Source organism: Trichoplax adhaerens, genomic scaffold, assembly GCF_000150275.1.
Source record: "Trichoplax adhaerens TRIADscaffold_28 genomic scaffold, whole genome shotgun sequence".
NCBI classification, from domain to species: Eukaryota; Metazoa; Placozoa; class Uniplacotomia; order Trichoplacea; family Trichoplacidae; genus Trichoplax; species Trichoplax adhaerens.
The window spans coordinates 93,571-112,285 of NW_002060969.1; the positions used below are offsets into that span (position 1 = coordinate 93,571).

An 18,715-nucleotide genomic window follows, 5' to 3' on the forward strand; every position below is an offset into this window, starting at 1 on the left:
AGCAGCTAAAGCGATACAGTTTATTCTGATATCTCGTGCAGTGTTTTATTGTATGAACAAGAACAACATCTTCCAGAAAGACTACTAATTTGAACTGTATTCTACAATACTGTAGAAGAAGATAATAATGAGCAATCATTTCACCGTTGAAGCATCTAATCAGTTGGGGTGCAGTAAAGAAATTGATCATAACTCCAGAGAAGGAAAGAACAATTATAATCATAGCAATGCCTCAAAATTTAAAAATTATCGGAAACGAAAAATGCATGAAGTTGAAGAGAGTCATGTACGCTACTTGTTACCAATTAAACGTCACGGGAAAGTTATCCAACAGAGGGCTGTAATAAAGGGCGTAAAGGAAAGATTTTCGGGTACGTATTAATGTTAATAACTTGATACGCATTACTTTCTGAGTAAATTGCTTTTGCAGATCCTATACATCAAATCAGTCGTATAGTATTCCAGCACAGTACTGTATCGCAATCATCTCGGATGAACTTATTTAACGTGATTTACATTCCCTTAATCGGTCAAGGCTAAATGTTTTACTACAGTATACTAATTTTAAATTGTAGATTCTGGAGAGAAGGGTACCGTTGGTAAAATGGAAAGCAGAGGTAATATTAAATGTAACTTAAAAATTACGCATAAACAGTAAATATATGAACTAATTTCGATTCTCTGAGATGCGATGATACGAGTATATAATTATGTATTGTTAAGTGCAGTCCAACATGATGATAAAGTTTAAAGTACTGCATGATATAATTCTAGAAATAGACGCTCCCAACGAACATACGGAAGAAGACGTTGATTGCATTGCTCAGCTGTACGTAAGAAGACAGCAAAAACTATCTCAGAAAAAAAATACTATAGCTCAATTCGCCTGTGCAATAATAGAGAACCCTGAACAAAACGTAAGGCTATACATTTATAGCATAATGTATAGAATGGGATGGAAAATTGTGAGACTTTGTTTCAGCTAGCTTCGTCTTGTATCTTAACGTTTAGCTTGATTCCTTAGAAGTGTTAAGAAAGATGTGCAAGGAAGACGATACTGATATTACTGTTACCATTCGAAAGTTAGCGATGGTTTCGACAACTGAAGTATTTAAAGATATTGTACCTAGGTCAATATGTTGGTTCCAATTACTGATTAATTATATTAAAGTACTAATCTAGTTGTACACTTTACAGTAGCTATAGTAATTGGAATATGAGTACTGAGCACTACACGATATCCTTTTTTATTGAGATAATATCACTACCTTGCGTTTCCTAAATGAACTGATCTTTTAAGAATCATAAATCTTTTACAGCTATCGTATTCGAGTTTCGTCTGAAAAGGAGCAGATAACTCGGGTACGTAGTACGGTATTATGACGAAGATAAAATCCTACAATATAACACATTATGGAAACTATGTAATATCTCTACATGCAACCTACCTGTACAGTGAAATAGACATCATTGTTAATATGTTTCATATAAGATTTCTAAAGATGTAAAAAGACTAAGATTCTATGAAACTAGATTATTAAAAAACTACCAACAATTTCTTAGTACCCTGGAAGGATTTGTAACAGGTAAAATACAGCATCCTAAGATTGTAATGTATACGTTTCACCAACGAACACTTTTCATGAATAATTAATTAGATTATAAGCCAGAAGGAAAAAGTTTTGATGTAAAATCTCAGATCGAATCCTCATTTTTATCGATGGAAAAGGTAAGAAGTTTGCTTAAGAGTTTATAGTAACACCTGGATCGTTAGTAATGTGAGATTACTTATGGGGTATTTACAGACACTGGCCACAACTGCAGCTCGCTGTTTATGTAATCTGCTCTTATCGTTGAGTCATTTTAATTTTCGTTCAAATATTTTAACAATCGTTATTCAGATGGTAAACTCTAATGATTTGGATGTAAGTTAAATGATCGAACGATAATATTTAATTCTTCTTACTGATCTCGGAAAGTGTACATGATCAGTATCGCTAAGGTTGAAATACTAATGATTCGTAATTTAATATGATGTAGATCTCTAAATGCAGTTACGATGCCTTAAATGCGCTATATAAAAACGATGTGCAAGGAGAAATATCATTAGAGGTGCATACGAATGTAATTGACCCACTGTATACTCAGTTGGTACAGTGCAACATACCATCACAATTTATCTTATTTGCTCTAGCTTCAAACATTAAAACATAGGGCGTTAGAGTTACATCGAAAATGGTGAAATCTAAAAATTTTAACATAAAGGAAAAGGTAGATTTGATCGCTTATCTTGCAAAGCCTTGGTAATTAATTTTAGAATTAAAACTTAGATTCGATGAACTAGGTACTGGACACTTTCTTGTTTCTGCGTTTCTCGCATGAACGACTGCATAAGTATACAGTTGAGGAAGTTAGCGTTAAGGAAAAACGGGTTATACGTAAGCATGAAAAAAGGCAAAATTTTAGAAAAGAACGCAAGGTTTTTATGGCTTCATACCGAAATTTCTATGAGACTATGATACTAAATTCAATATCATTTCATTTGTTTCTGTATCAGCTACGAAGTGATGCTAGAAAACTGCAGCAAGACTTATTTGCGGTTGAGGGAGGCGAGGATGAAGAAAAACGAGCTAAGATTGTATGTTTATCCGTATAGATCTTATTCCTTATAAAGACGAGATTTTGTAATTCAAGATAAAAGTTTGAATTGCTTAATATAAAATGATTGGCTCTGGATGTGATTATTCGACATCCGTTTCCACCTTGCTAAACTTACTTTTCTTTGTTAATTAAACATTTATATCAGGAAACTGAAATTCTCGGTTGCATGTTTTCAATATACTTTCAAGTACTGAAATCCGATTCAAAATTGAAACTGTTGTTGTCGGTGCTAAAAGGCATTGCAAAGTAAGTCTCTTTGATTGAATTCTGATGTAATAAATCATATTTCGATGACATTACCTAATTACTTTCAGATTCGCCCACTTGATAAGTATAGATTACTTTGAGGATTTAATGACACTTCTAGGACACCTGCTTGACACTCAGGTTAAGGAATAAAGATTGTAATACTTTATCTCTGATCTGTTACTCTAACGCTAGAATAAGCTCTCGTACTAACAGTTATAATACATGAAAGCAGACCTTGAACAAAAATCAACAAATCGCCTGCGTTCTAACTGCTTTTAAGATTTTAACTGGGAGAGGTTTGACTTATTAACCTTTCATTTCATATCAAATTACAATCAATTACAGCTAATGATCTACTTTTCTCAGGAGAAGCTCTAAGCATTGATCCGCGTCGTTTTTATGGAAGCATGTATAATATCCTCTTGAAATTACCCTTAAATGGTATAATTAATAATTTATAGTAATGCACGTATGAGGAAATTCTTTTCGTCGGCCTATTTAAATATCATAATGATAACTTTGGTATGTTCAAATGTTTGTTTTAACGTGGGAAATGTCCTATTGGATTTACCATAAAGGTTACAAGAATGATTTCTTATTGCTTATCGAGTGTTTGGAATTGATGTTATGTAGGAAACGGAACCAGGTTGGCGAAATAAAAGAGGAGTTATTATGATCTTTAGTCCTTTAAGTTAAAACTGTAAATATCTGATAGTTAATTTAGGAATATGACCTATTTATTATAGGTAACTGTTCAAAGATTATTTGCTTACATTAAAAGACTTTGTACTACATCTTTGTTACTGTTTCCAAACGAAGCTATACCTTTACAATCTTTAATTGGAACTCTATTGCAGGTAATTCTTATATTGATGTCATCGAAGGTACCATGAACACTTTTTAATTACAGTTATTATACTTGAAGTTTATATTTCTTTCTTTTGGAAAGATTCATCCTAAAACCGAACAGCTATTAGAAAGTGATGGTACAACTTGGAAATTATTTCTCCCTCATGTTGAAAAATGGGAGCCTTGCGATGCAAATATTACAGTTTTATGGGAATTAGCCCTGCTGAAAGTAGTTTCTACTTTGAACCTTTTTGTGAATTATTGAAATATTTACTATTTTATGATCATTATTTGTTGTAGGTCCATTACCATCCAACTTTATCTACTTACTCAAGATATTTATCTCGTGGTGCTTCGTTAATTGGGCAAGATAGCTCGGATCAGTCATTGTCACGCAAGTAAGCAAAAGAATATTTCTCTTTTTAACCAATATACAGTAATTATATTATCTACTGTTAGCTGCAATCGATCGCTAAGAAATTATTCCCACACCAAAGGCGTGATCTTTTAATTTCAATCATGGAAATGAATAATACTTTAATATTCATTTTCGATTTTGTAGTAATCCAGTTTTACTTTATGAAATGTTTAACAATCGTGGATATCATCCTACATTTCCGAAGGAGAAGAGATGTCATTTCAAGAAGGTACCATCACAACACTTTTCTCCAATGTGATTCCTCGTAGCTTTCTGTAATTGATTAAAACACTTAACACTATTTCTATTTTATAGGAATATCAGGATTCCAATGTTACATTTGATGGGATTCAATACACTCAAACAGATTTGTTAAAGCTGTTGAATAATATCTACGATGACGAATCGATGTAACCCCATAGAATGTTTCTGTTAGATTTATTCATTACTTTTAATAAATAAAAAAACAAGCGGACAACTTTAACTCTGTTTAGAAAATACTAACTGCTTTCTTTATTCAGCTTACGCGTTTCGAAACGGACGTAATTAATCAAATATTTCAGATATATTTATGCTTCGGAATCTTAGCCAGCAATTCCTTGCGTCTTTACTTTTAGTAATCAAACCCGCCCTAGCCATACTTCGCGTACTGTACTGTACCGTACAGTGTGTATGTATGGTACTTGCACTTTTGACTTTATATGTTATCACTAACTGGATAGTGGTCTATTCACTTTCTTGATTCCAAAATTTAGCTTCAATAAATAGTTGACGCATACAGTCTACTCTAAAAGTGAAGCCGTAATGTAACAGTTAATTCTTCATTGGTATAATCAATAAGAGAAGGAAAATTACGCATCTGGTTGGACCTTGTTTATTAGATAAGCTACGGACAGTTGTGCTAGTGCATTTAAACTTAATTCGATATGTAACGAATTTAAAGATTCAATAATATTCGATGATTTTAACATCAAGACTGCAGTAAGTACAGTACAATGTAACGGCCACAGTTTTTTATCTGTTTATTAATTCATAGGTTAATAGCCAGTTCAAACGACAGAGCAATAACAACATGATACTAATTATTATTTATTAATTATATATATATATTATAATTATCGGCTGTACGTGTACTACAGTCGAGTAGTAATACGGCACTAAGAACATTTTAAATCAATATTTCTCGTAATCTGGTAATGTAAATAGTAACACTTTATTATCATTAAATAAGGAGAAAACTATTCGAAAGTATTTCGTATGATTTAAGATTTTTACTGATAACCACAGAGCGATACCTTGAAGATTGTGTCTTAAATATACAATTTTTCAAAGCTAATAAAGCAAACTTTTTAATACAGAGATCCTTACACTATTATGATGTTTTCGTAGTAACACTTAACTTAGGTAACGTTGTAAAGTAGAAGGAAATTAATCGAAGCCTTTCCAGTCACTTGAGTCTGAGTCATTATCACTTTCAATAACACCAATTTTATGTACTCCATCCTTTAAAGAAGGAGTACCTCTGCCTTTTCCCATTATTTGCGCTTTAATGATAACAGTCAGGTATTCATTATCTAATAACTTGCTAACGTTATCAGATCTTGAAATCTTTTCTCCTTTGTAAATAATAAAGTGCTCCCTAAATAGACCTTCCTTGATTACAGCTAATTCAGCCCCAATTGTATAACATTTCTTAGCGGCATTATAAACAATATGAGAAACCTTAATGTAAATGTTTTGCATCGGAGGTATAACTACATGTTCCCCTAATATGTCTAGTAAATGAAAGACGTAAAAAGTAGCTTAAAATGACTGTTACATTTTCTGAATTTTTAAAAGATAGCATCTAAAAAGGACGCCGTCTGTTACTGTCCTATTTTGAACTTATGAACTTACGTAACAAATTACGTGTATCGTATGTTTATTATATAGTTTCGTAATTTCAAACGGTTTCGATAATACCTGGAATATCAAATTCTATTCGGTATTTATGCAGGACCTTTAAGAAGCCAATATGAGCAAAAATTTGTGAGTTTCCCTTTGTAGTGATGTTAATGGTGGTGTCGTCAGAAATATTGCCAATAAATTGCACTCTGTGAACTGAAAACAAAGATTTACTGAATAGTGGAATAACTGTCCTTTGTGTGCCGTTTACCGTACTGTACAGTATACCATAGTCAATATGCGGGTATATAGTGACAAAAAGTATAAATGATCGACACCCAGAGATGAAACCAGATAGCAAACTAAAGATCTTGCTTAGAGTACAGTAAAGCAAAGTTTGGAGTCGATCAAACCCCATATGCACGCATTCCTTATATGAACGTACAGTAGAACAGTCCACATTAAAAATACAGAATACAGTACAAGAAGTCAGGAACTAACCGCCAACCACTCTACTCAGTTACCTTATTAATACTACGTACAGCCAATTCGATATGTCACACTGCCTGTCCAGTACAGTACAGTACAGTGCAGTGTACAGTAAAACATCACGTACTATACACAGTATGTGTTACAGCCTTTACTTTTTAGTGGTCTCTAACTAAAATGAGGATAAAGTAATTGCATGGTACTAGTACTGTACATACATATGTATGTGAAGCAGTGAAACAACATACTGTACTACAGTATAAATAACTGAGTTTCGCCAGTGCCTTACCAAGTACAGTATTACAGTAAAATCGTAACCGTTAGGAGTCCGGTCCAGTCCGGGATCACGTTCCTATTTTAGTGTACAGTAGAGCTGTATAGTATAATAATGTACAGTACAATGTAGATGTAGTGTAAAGTAAATTATGTTATGTTTTACATGCTCATACGTAACCTTCTGATTAGTATCCGTTTTAAGTTTGTCGTTTCAACTTTTCTACCTACCTTCGTCTTCTGCCATCAGTAAATATTAGGTAAATATTTTTAGAGGGTTATCAACGCGCTTTGACTTTTGAAAAACTCCTTACTGTCAGAAACGTACTCAAATATTTAAGTATAATGAAAAGCACTTTTCAACAAGCTAACACATTGGAGTCAGTGGACAAGCGGACGTGAATCAACAACCGCACCAACCGTCATACTGTACTGTAGTACAGACTGTACACTGTACAGTACGGTAGTGTAGTGTATTTATTTGTACTGTACAGTACAGTACTGTTCGTCGGTTCAAGTCACATTTTTTCAATTTTTTTTCCTATTTACAGTAATGTACTGTACTGTATTGTACTAACTGTACTGTACAGTACAGTACACCATACGAGAAAAGCAAAAGTTGTTTGAATCATTGCCTACCCCCTCTTATTATACTGTACTGTACAGTACAGTACACAGTACAGTACAGTACTGTATGCTAAAATCAGGGTACAGTACGTACTGTACTGTACTGTACAGTACAGTACTGTATGCCAAAAAAGTACAGTACTACTGTACTGTACAGTCCTAGCATACAGCAGAACTGTACACTGTACAGTATCTCATCGGCATCCAACTAGAGGGGTCTTCATGATCCGGTCTGGTGGTAGCTGTATTGTATATTGTACAATACAGTACTCTACGTACCAGGGACTTCTAAGGGAGTTCTAGCAGTAATTACTCTTGTAGTACGGTAACGTTTTCGTACTAACTTACTGAGTTTCAAATTCCGTTGTTTGACCAATATACATGGCGCCCCTTGCTTTCAATCGAGGGTATAAATTTCTACGATTGATTCAATACAAATTTATCATTTATTATTTCATCACAATCTTTACTTTGCAACTAGAGTGTGTAAAATCTAATAAACTTCTAGCTAAGGAAGATTCATTTCATTATACTACGAATGGTTTAACCGAAATTTCTGTTAATGACACCATTGTTGATGTTACTCATCCTTTGAAAGAGGATCGAATTAGGCGTTCACATAACCAACTCCTAAATTCGACGACGATTCTATCTATTTTACCTTTAACAGCTACCGCCAAGTTTAAAGATAACGGCGCTTTAAGTTTTCCAGCTTACACAAAGATACATTGCCGTATAGTTGGTAGGCAAATAACGCCGACAACTCAAGTTGGGTTTTCTGTAACACATGGAGAAAGCGGACATTCATGCGATGTTGTGGGTAGTATTGCCCCCTCCGATGTTATTGTAGATGACTTGACTAAAAACATATCTGGAAACTTTTCCTTCTCAACTGATAAAATTGGCATTACTTTTTATCTTTGCACGCGTCAATCTAGAAATGACACTTGGGTACACCAAGGACGAGAACCCTGGCTGACTATAGAAGCTTTTGGCATTCCCTTACCGTTGTTTGTGAAGATATTATTTCTGATTGCCTTGCTTTTACTATCAGGATTATTTAGCGGACTTAATTTAGGACTAATGGCCCTAGATCCGACAGAATTACAAGTAGTCATTACGGCTGGCAACGAAACTGAACAGAAATATGCGAAAGTAATCGAACCTATTCGACGACATGGAAATTATCTCCTGTGTACCATCTTACTGGGCAACGTCTTAGTAAATAATACATTAACTATTTTATTAGATGATATCACGTCAGGGATAGTAGCTGTCATTGGTGCAACAATTTCTATTGTCATACTTGGAGAGATTATACCACAATCTATCTGTTCCAGATATGGTTTAGCAATTGGCGCTAGGACTATCTGGTTGACTAAATTATTCATGGTTGTTACGGCTCCATTATCTTACCCATTAAGTATGATCCTTGACTGGATTCTTGGAGCTGAAATTGGTCGTATTTACACTCGAGAAAAATTATTGAAGTTTCTTGAGATAACCAAGAAACACAATGACATTGAAAACGATGAAATGCAAATGATATCAGGTGTACTTAATTTTAAGAAGAAAACTGTAGTAGACGTCATGACTAAATACGAAGACGTTTTTATGCTCGAAATCGACTCTATTTTAGACTTCGATACAATCGACAGAATCTACCAAAGTGGTCACAGTCGAATCCCAGTCTATGAAGGAGATTGTTGTAGCGTGGTCTCAATTTTACACGTGAAAGATTTGGCTTTTGTTGATCCGGATGATAGATCACCTTTGCGAGCTATCGTCGAATTTCACAACCGTCCCGTAAATTGGGTGTACGATGATACGTCATTAGATAGAATGTTAGATTATTTTAAGAAAGGTATTTCTCACATGGTACTGATTAAGGTGGTTCGACAAGTTGACGATCGTGATCCAGTATATGATATACTTGGAGTTGTTACTCTGGAAGACGTGATTGAAGAACTGATACAAAGCGAAATCGTTGATGAGACCGACGTTTACAGTATGTTGATACTATTTTCAATTATATTTATTACTGTTAATAAAATACAAATTATTTTTTGAACTTAGAATATTAACACTTTCTTTAGTAACACTATATACTTTTCATTTACTCATTTCGATTTCGTTCAACCCTACATGTAGCTATGTTAAGATAATTAATTAAATCAGGGTATTGTTTTTAAAATATAGTCGACAACAGGTCTCGGAAGCCAGTCCCAAATCGAAAGAATATTATTGATTTGTCGATGTATCGCGATGCTGATTCAGTTTCGTTATCGCCTCAACAAACCTTAGCCGTGTTTCGTTACCTTTCTTCAGGTATGTGATGATGACTGATTTAATTGGTGACGAAATTAGTTATCTTTAATTAAATACGATTGCTGCTTATATTGCAAACTGTTGTAAGTATCAAATATCTTAATCTATTACTTCATGGCGGTAAAATTCTTCATTAGTTGTAGATCCATTTTTTGAAGAGTTTATATCAGAAACGATCCTTAAACGTCTGCTAAAGAAAGAGGTTGTCTTCGACCTTCATGTTGCAGGTGCAACCGTTAGCAAAAAAACTTTGTACGAAAGCGGTATACCGGCTGATTACTTCATTATGATTGTGGAAGGAAAGGTATCTGTTATCGTTGGCGCAGAGAATCTCGGATTTGAAAGTGGGTCATTTTCGTATTTCGGTGCTCCATGCTTAATTAAGAAAATGCCAGATAGTACGAATAAAATCAGCAGCATAAATTTGTGCGACCAGGAGCTAAAAAATCCGACTAATTGCTCAAATTCTTCCACTTTTATACCGGATTATTCAGTATATGCCATCACAGACTTACTCTATATCAAGGTAACTGCTACTCAATATATTGCTGCTAGGCAAGCTACGGAATACGAAAGAACTAGGTCCTCATTTCGTAGTAATGATAAAAGTAACTTGCACAACATGAAGGAATCTTCCAAGAACTTACCTGAAGACTGCCTAGCTATTAGTATCTCTGCTAGCAACTTAAGAAAATCGAATGAAAGCTTAGTATGAAACCCTTATTTGTAAAAATAATTTTACTGGTATCACTACGTTTATACACGTATCGCAGCATCACAAGACTTGATATTAACTTATTCACTTTATTCGAAGATTGCTTAAAGTTTCATACTGATGTGAACATCGAGGTTGAAAAATTTTATGTATATTTCTTAATGATCATTTTATTAGCTGGTTAGTGATACCTACCCTTTTCTGGATGCATAAGTTGTCAAGAACAGGGATGGCCATAGCTGTAGACCATATATGTTGAGTTATCTACTGTATAATATCATGATCTGACATTTATATTGTATGATGAGCGTGTAGTATTGGAATACACAGTAATGGAAATGATATTGTTAAGCTAAGATTCTTGGGATAATTCAATCATGATTTCTTTGGTCTTATTGATTCTATTTTAATGAAGGATGATTTTTGTTTGATAATATGCTGCTTTATTTTTAGGGTGACTGTATCTACTATATATACGTTGAAGTTTTTCATCATGAATATAAATAACTCTTATAGAATAAATCTAGTTCTATTCACTGTTTATCATCCATTCCACACTGCTAGAAGTGACATGTTTAGACTAAAAGAAGCCAGTAACGAGACTAGCAGCTAGCAGAGAGTAGTCCTTGGCTAAAATATATATGGATATTACAATATATATGCAATCTACAATTTTATAATATGAATTTTTTATACGTACAATAAACAAATTATGCTGATGGCTTATACTCGCATAAGGAGTATAGATGTTATGTATCTATATTATTTTACACGTTAGTTACTCCGCGAGTAGCTCGTAGATTAAACCTTTTTATTACGCAACTCGTGCTTTTATACTTCCACTATATGCCATCATGATATGCGACCTTCGCTAGCTACATTTAGGGCTATGATCTACAGTATAAAATGTAAGACCTCCCTCATTTTGTTCTAGTAGTCCGCATGAGTCAATCTATGGCTTATTTTTGTTTAAGTAGCCCGCAATCTAAATCAATCATGCTTCAATGTTACTGTTCAGTACCGTAACGAAGTGTACATAAGCTCTCGTCTCTTCCTTTCAGTAATACCCAGTTATATACTGAGCAGGAAAGAAAGTTTTACTTTTTGTAAGCTACAGTATACACTACAATACTGCACTGTATGTACTAAAAAATTTTTTTTCCCTTCTATTTTTTAAATCATCGAAATGATTTCACTATTTTTTTACTGAAAACTGTAAAGTTGTCCCTTTTGGGCCAACGTAGACTACTGTATGATCCACACCACAACAGTACACGGGAGTACAGCACTGTATACAGTATCTGGATTTTATATTTCATGGAGTCGAGTATCCTTAGAAATTAAAATACTGCTATCCTCTTATACTGCACAGTATTCTAGACCATATACGATACAGTGCTGTAGGATACAGAAATCAGTTTGCTTAATGATTTATAATTATACTGTATATATAATTATTAAAGAGAGAAAAGTACGTACTACGCCGCGCTTCTGCATATTTGCACATTCACGTTAGTACAGTTTCATTTATTATATACGATACGAAAATCGTAAGAATTTACAGTGTTGTAAACGGTAATGCTGTACTGTGTCTTTTTAATTAACTTAAAGACTTCAAGAACTCAAGATTGAAATTTAATTTAATTTATTTATTTCTGAAGTTATAAGTTATACTGATCGGAATACTGTACTGTACTCTATTAAATAATGTAGTACGCGTACTTACAGTATCATAATTATAATGAGATAGATTTGTGTGCATATAATGTGCTCAGTCATCAACAGCATCTTATCGTATTCTCTGCGAAGTGTAGCAAGCTTACTAGTTATATACTTACCTAAATTTATCTTTACAACTAGTGTACGTGGATAAATACGCCCGCTGAAGATGTCTAGTACCCCCATCGCTCGTAATACTCGCGTACCTTACTTACATTTTTACTAATATGTATATGTTAACATATACATACTCGCATAGTCTTTACTTGTCCAATTTTACTTTATGTATTAGCATGTCACAGAGTACAGTGTTCGTATAGTGTACACTTGCTTCTCGAAATTTAGAGCATTGTGATTAGTTTAGCTTTAAATACATTTAATTCAATTTTAGTAGCGTTGCTTTCGTATAGTCTTGACAAGCAGACAGTAAATTCCTTGAGTTAATTATACGATTGTTGTATATATATAATGATACTGTAGTAGCTTACGCGTGCAATAATAATAACGACGTTGTGTGTGCAGTTCTTTCTCTTTTAGTACGGTCGGTATTCCTAGCGGTCGCAGGTGCATATAATCACAATTTCTGATTAACTAAATTATAGCCTGTTGCAGAGCATTTACGGCTACAATCTGTAAATATCGTGTAAACTAAAACTTAGCTCTGTATTCTGGTTATCTTGTAGATATGTTATGCACAATAACTGATGGCACATATCAGATAAGATACTGTGCAGTATTATTAGCTTTTCTGCGTATAACTTTATATATACACTTTCTATGCCAAGGTGCGTAACAGGGTCGGGTGTAGTGGGATAGATATAGATTATGATGACTTATTTTTACAATAGTACTGTAGGTAACAGATATATAATTGTATATTGATTAGTTTAAGTTCCTATGGTACAGTATTAGTGTAATGCTGCTTTTTGAGTATATTAAACTCTTTATTAAGTTAATGAATACTGCGATGTAAAGCAATTACGAATTTCTAGTGAGTAATAAATAGATTTAGTAAAAAACCTATGAAAGCCTAGAAACTTCGATCTCTTAAAATCTCTTCGTAATAGCAATTAGAGTTACGAACAGTAGACCAATTTAAAAATCATCAAAAATCTTAATAATTCGAAATCCACACAATTACTCTAATTCAAGACATAAACTTATGGCATATTAATTTCACGAGATTATTCTTTTCCATTTGAGAACTAAATGTAATGAAGTAATCATCAATTACGTTTTATTGATTAATGAAAGGTGAGCTTATAATCATTCAGTAACAATTTTTATAGATAACAGTAAAGTAAAACATAAAATAATAAAATTCACATTACGTAAGCCTGTAATCACATTTCATTGTAAATCGCGCACTATAAAGCTTTATTGTGTCATCTGAAATAACCATAGCATCAAAGATGTAAAGTAACTATAAAAATTCGACATACTGAACACAATTAGAATCAAACGATGTATCACGAATACTTGATGTTGATATTAAGCTAAATTAATTGTTTAATATTACGCCACCATTGATCAAATACCGCGATTTACTAATTTATATTGTAAGCTACTTACGTAATCATGCATTATATCGATCAAAGTAAATATGACCTTGATCGTGATTATCATATTGGTGATTGTAGCTATAATACTTAGTTATTGTAGCGGTATGATGTATATTGTACATTACCGTAGTCGGTTCTGGAATATATTTTGTGATAGTCCGATAGATGGTATGGTAACTGACTAGTGACCTACTTTTATACGTTTGTTTGGCATTTATACTAATGTGCTCCTTATCAACAGAAGGACGAATATTTAACGGTAAATATTTCTTGAGATCTTTAAAGTAAAATTTGTTATATTGGATACTCGGTACCGGTGCTTTATGGATTGAATTACGATATTTTTCTCCTTGATAGCTTTTACGATATGGTAAAGTTGTATAATCTTTCGGAATAATTTTCTTAATCATATTCCCTAAAAACAGGCGTAATGGATACTATCAGCTTATCCTATATTAAATCTTCTTACATAAATGAAAAATACTATTGCAGAGTGTAATAATAACTCGTGTAGATGGACAAGGATTATAGAGATAAAGAAACGATCTTTATAAAAGAAACAGATATACCCAACTGGCAAAGATCAGCTTTAACATGGAGCTAACGTACAGTAGAGACGCAACGACTGCGTCAGTTACATCTAACAGCAAGATATACAGCAACATATATAGTGCAGTACAGTAAGCGTACAATCGTGTGATATATCGTGGTACGTTACTGAGTTAGATAAAGAGTCATTAAACGAGCATGTATGAATAGACATACAGTGGGTCGTACGACACAGAGTAATGCAGCAAATTGGAAAATCTTAAACGTTTAATATCAGCACTTATAAGTAACTTCTTCAGTGACTTCTTCGTACCATTTCCTTTCTCACTAATGGGATAAGAAGAAATAGAGCCTAAGGAAGGTTCAATAATGGCTATCAGTATTTTAAGTCCAAGTAAAAATAAGGTGATGTGTTTCATTCTGATGTTGAAAAGAAATATGATTTATACAACAGTACTGTATTTATATTCTCATCGATAAGTTCACTACTTGTTACACTTACACAAAAGGTAATAACGACAATAACTAGGGGTAAATAACATCGCAAAGGCAGAATATTCGTATAGAATCCGAATCAGATAAAGCAAATGGAGTTGTTTGGTATGGATCCAATATGAATATTAGACCTTTAAAAAGGTACAGACCATACAGTACTCCTACTTACTAAGCATAGAGGAGTATCTCTATTTAATTTTTAATTATCAGTCCCAATGTGCAAAATTTACTAATTGCATATCACAACACTTTTAGAATAACAAGTAAACAATCTTTTCTCACACTAAATCACTATTTTGTTGCCCGAGAGATGAGGGCATGCCGTGAATTAGGATCCTGTTGATCATCTATCTGGTTTGGCATTGGTCTACATCATGAACAATATTTACGATTAAAAATATATTTATTAATGATTTGACAGACAGATGCTAATTGTGTTAGTACCGATTATCGAACTTACTTATATCGTCTTAGCGGAGATAATCTATTTTAACACGGAAACAGTGTTATTTTTCTCATATAGTATTTGTTCACATATCATCTTTAAATCTGTTTGAAAGATAACGGGGTGAGTTGGTCTAATTGCAGTGTATCGGCATCGAGTATAAAATTGCTTAACATTGTCAGAAGTGTGATCGATCATTCGGACATAATGTGCAAGTTCAGCTAGTCTCTGATAAGCAAATTTTTAGTTACAGTTTACAAATTACAACAGTTTCACATGGCATGCATGCTGTACGACTCGGTCCAATGCTATTAGGGCAGGCACAAATACGCGCATAGTATAATTAGTAAAAAATTGATTAGGCTAGATACGAGAACTAGTTCACTTGGTCTTGATTTATTTTAGCAGCGCAATTTAAGCAATTAAGTGAGTTTTAGCAGACTGTAAATGTTCTAAATATCGGAAGTCGCTCTGTGAAGATTATATGATGCAGTACAAATATTATCCTGTAACACAATGTCCAGCCAAATTCAACGATAAATCCAAAAATATGTCGACTGACTATTTCTCTGGTCATTTTAACCAGGGACTGTAACAGTTTTACGTTAAGTCTTTATTCGAGGGCCTGTCTTGCTCCTTACTCTTATTACATTTACGACCGTCGCAACTAGTCTCTTATCCAGTGAATATAATGTATACGTTGTACAGTACAGTATATCAAACGTTATCATACTGTACTATCTATCCCTAATACCTTAATACGGTATTCATATCTAAAGCGTAACAAGTCATAAGCAGCACATCCAATACTATGAACCACACGAATGTTCAATGTACATACAATGACCGTACAGTATACCGTCACATCTCCTTCTTTATCTAAGTACTAGTTCATACAGTACTGTATAGTGCAATCATCGAGCTATGTTAAGCTACAATGATGTATACCGTTACGGGGACTTCTCGAAAGTAGTTGCTGTTTTAACTATACAGTACTGTACAAATTTGAGTGAGTGAACATACAGTATAAAATCGTATACTGTTCTGTACTGTACAGTATACAGTAAGAAGTTTTCTGATACGCGTATAACTTGCTAATGGCGGTTCTACACTCTACACTCTCTACCAGTGTTGTGCGTTTTTGGAAATGCAGTACGGTTAAACGAAAACTGAGTTTACTATTATTCCTACTCTGCACGTTTAAACGCAAACCGCGTTTTTAGATAGTCCAAAAGCCGTGTTTAAACGAAAACACGTTTTCTAAGGGTAAAAGAACGTGTCTTTTTTACCAATATGTCCTTACAATACACGGAGAGTATATCAACTCACTTCGGTTGAAATAAAACCATCATGACGTTTTTAACAAACGTGCGTTCCTCTTCGTGGTCTACCTCCTTTCATTAATTACATTATAATACGTATAATTAATTAATGAATCCCATCTAACCCGTAACACTACGATGTACAGTATACAGTATACGTGTATAAGAAGTGTATTCAACATGTAGTGCGAGTAGGATAGTACTTTCATGCTTAACTAGATTAATAAGTTGCATGTAAACATATTAGTAAAGTACACTACTGTTACTCTTCATTTTTGTCGTTAACTTAAGGACTGAATGCATATTGTAAATTATATAAGTCTTTTACGCTATCATCTTATTTTCATATATAGTATTAGTTATACTGTACCAATTCACTTTCATAAAGAAATAATGTATAAGTACACGTGCTCTGAGTAGCAACGAATGTCGAGAAAGATTCAATTTTTTCAATAATCTGCTGCGAGTATTTTGACTGATTTATATTTTAATTGCTCAAAAGTGCGATAAAAGTTATTAATCCTACCCTAGACGCCATGGTCTACTATTTGATGGAATGACATTGACGCAGATTCTAATATCTAGCTAAGTATAATCGAATACAGTAATAAACTTTAACTTTATGTTGAGTCAGAACACGGGTGACTGGTTATACCAAACTATTCATTACAAACAATAAAGGAGAAAAAATGTTAGGAATCGAACTTTATTTAGTTAAAATGATACTTATGAAAATATAGTGCGCTATCTATTAGTACAATATTTTATAAATTGGAAAGGGTGATAATTATAGCCTTGACATGGACAATCCGTAATTCAAATGTATTTAAGTGGGTCGTAGTTTATCAAAAATTGCCAGTGTAAGCTGTGTTAACACTAATTATATTGTTCGTAATAAATATTATCTGCAGTACGATAAATAATCGATGTGACTGTAGTTGGTTCGTAACGAGTCAAAGTGTAAACGCTTGTAAACGACCTTGTTTGAAAATCGGTTTCAGTTACTGTTTCACGGTTTGTTGCAATTGAACGAACCGTCGTTGAACGAATAACAGTTGGTGTTGATGTAGTGGTTGAGTATTCAGTTACGGTGTAAAAATTATTTTGTGGGTTATAGCCTTTCAACGTAAATGCTACAGTTTTAGTAGCTGTCTGTCTTACTATTGTTGGACTAAAAACTGTCCTATATTCTGTTGCGGTTCTGGTTGTTGTAATTAAACTTCTTAATGTAGACGATAACGTCATGAAACTACTCACGGTAGTAACTGACGTGGTGGTGGTAGTTGAGTAATCAGTATAATATTTTGTGATTGGTTGATATATGGTTATTAGATCCGTTACGTAAAAGTGTTCTTCATCTTGAAGAGTTTTAACTTTCTCATGTTTCTGTTTAAAGCTAGTTAAACCAGGAGTGCGCCCTGTATTGTACGTAAATACAACATATTAATTACAACCAGATTGGTTATTGTTAAATATGGATTATATCATTATTTACAACGTAAAGAATATACGTATATGTATATTCAAGCTCCATTACTGGAGAAAGAATATCGAAAATCAAAATTAGAGGCAAAGAATAATATGCTGGAAAATCATTGCCCAAATCTATAGATATACCGTCGGACGATTTTATTTCGGAGTTATTATGCAAAGCTACTATTACAATTTACCATAGCACTAGATGATCTGATTATCAATTTCAACACCAATTAATCCAATGAAATCTTTAAATTTAAGATATTCTAAATAAAGAATCCTAATGTATTGCAAAATACCAAGAATATAAACATTCTTGAAAATATTACTTGGTCAGTATGGTCTATAAAATATTTATGCAACTATTTGAAAGATTGTGTTCTAATAGGTATTTATTGAGCTAATCGCAAAAAGGAGCCATAAAAGATGAAGCGGGCTTGAATCAAATTAAAGAACGAATTTTTAAACAATATGAATTCATCCGAATTAGGGCAATACATGAGTTAGTAATTAATTCATAAACTTTCAAGATAACATACCTTTATTCTTACAGACCGATATGTCACAATAAGCCCAAGACTTTAAGTTAATATAGCACCATGGTCCTCCCATTTTGCGATCAGGATTTCTACAGTAGTTGTGATTGTAACTATA

At 33.4% G+C, this 18,715-nt stretch overlaps 4 protein-coding genes across 4 annotated transcripts; 2 read left to right on the forward strand and 2 right to left on the reverse strand.

The window, feature by feature from the left end:
• Positions 1-127: 127 nt before the first annotated feature.
• TRIADDRAFT_61763 (uncharacterized protein) lies at positions 128-4,591 on the forward strand (the record flags this gene model as incomplete). Its single annotated transcript, XM_002117693.1, has 22 exons — positions 128-371; positions 576-617; positions 775-917; positions 1,012-1,130; positions 1,320-1,362; positions 1,493-1,586; positions 1,659-1,729; positions 1,902-1,925; positions 2,041-2,112; positions 2,215-2,271; positions 2,345-2,479; positions 2,558-2,638; positions 2,807-2,907; positions 2,976-3,048; positions 3,143-3,206; positions 3,256-3,351; positions 3,489-3,556; positions 3,657-3,767; positions 3,860-3,988; positions 4,060-4,157; positions 4,322-4,406; positions 4,493-4,591. The coding sequence occupies 22 exons, from the start codon at positions 128-130 to the stop codon at positions 4,589-4,591; spliced, it is 2,049 nt and encodes a 682-aa protein (XP_002117729.1).
• A 1,014-nt stretch (positions 4,592-5,605) lies between these two features.
• On the reverse strand, positions 5,606-7,070 carry TRIADDRAFT_61764 (uncharacterized protein; the record flags this gene model as incomplete). The annotated part of the gene is made up of 2 exons (XM_002117735.1): positions 5,606-5,952; positions 7,055-7,070. The coding sequence occupies 2 exons, from the start codon at positions 7,068-7,070 to the stop codon at positions 5,606-5,608; spliced, it is 363 nt and encodes a 120-aa protein (XP_002117771.1).
• Positions 7,071-8,452: 1,382 nt separating this feature from the next.
• On the forward strand, positions 8,453-10,157 carry TRIADDRAFT_1604 (uncharacterized protein; the record flags this gene model as incomplete). Its single annotated transcript, XM_002117694.1, has 3 exons — positions 8,453-9,458; positions 9,650-9,778; positions 9,916-10,157. Coding segments are annotated over 3 exons (1,377 nt in total), but the record flags the coding sequence as incomplete, so codon positions are not given.
• Positions 10,158-15,302: 5,145 nt separating this feature from the next.
• TRIADDRAFT_61766 (uncharacterized protein) lies at positions 15,303-18,673 on the reverse strand (the record flags this gene model as incomplete). Its single annotated transcript, XM_002117736.1, has 3 exons — positions 15,303-15,491; positions 17,843-18,003; positions 18,601-18,673. The coding sequence occupies 3 exons, from the start codon at positions 18,671-18,673 to the stop codon at positions 15,303-15,305; spliced, it is 423 nt and encodes a 140-aa protein (XP_002117772.1).
• Positions 18,674-18,715: the final 42 nt, after the last annotated feature.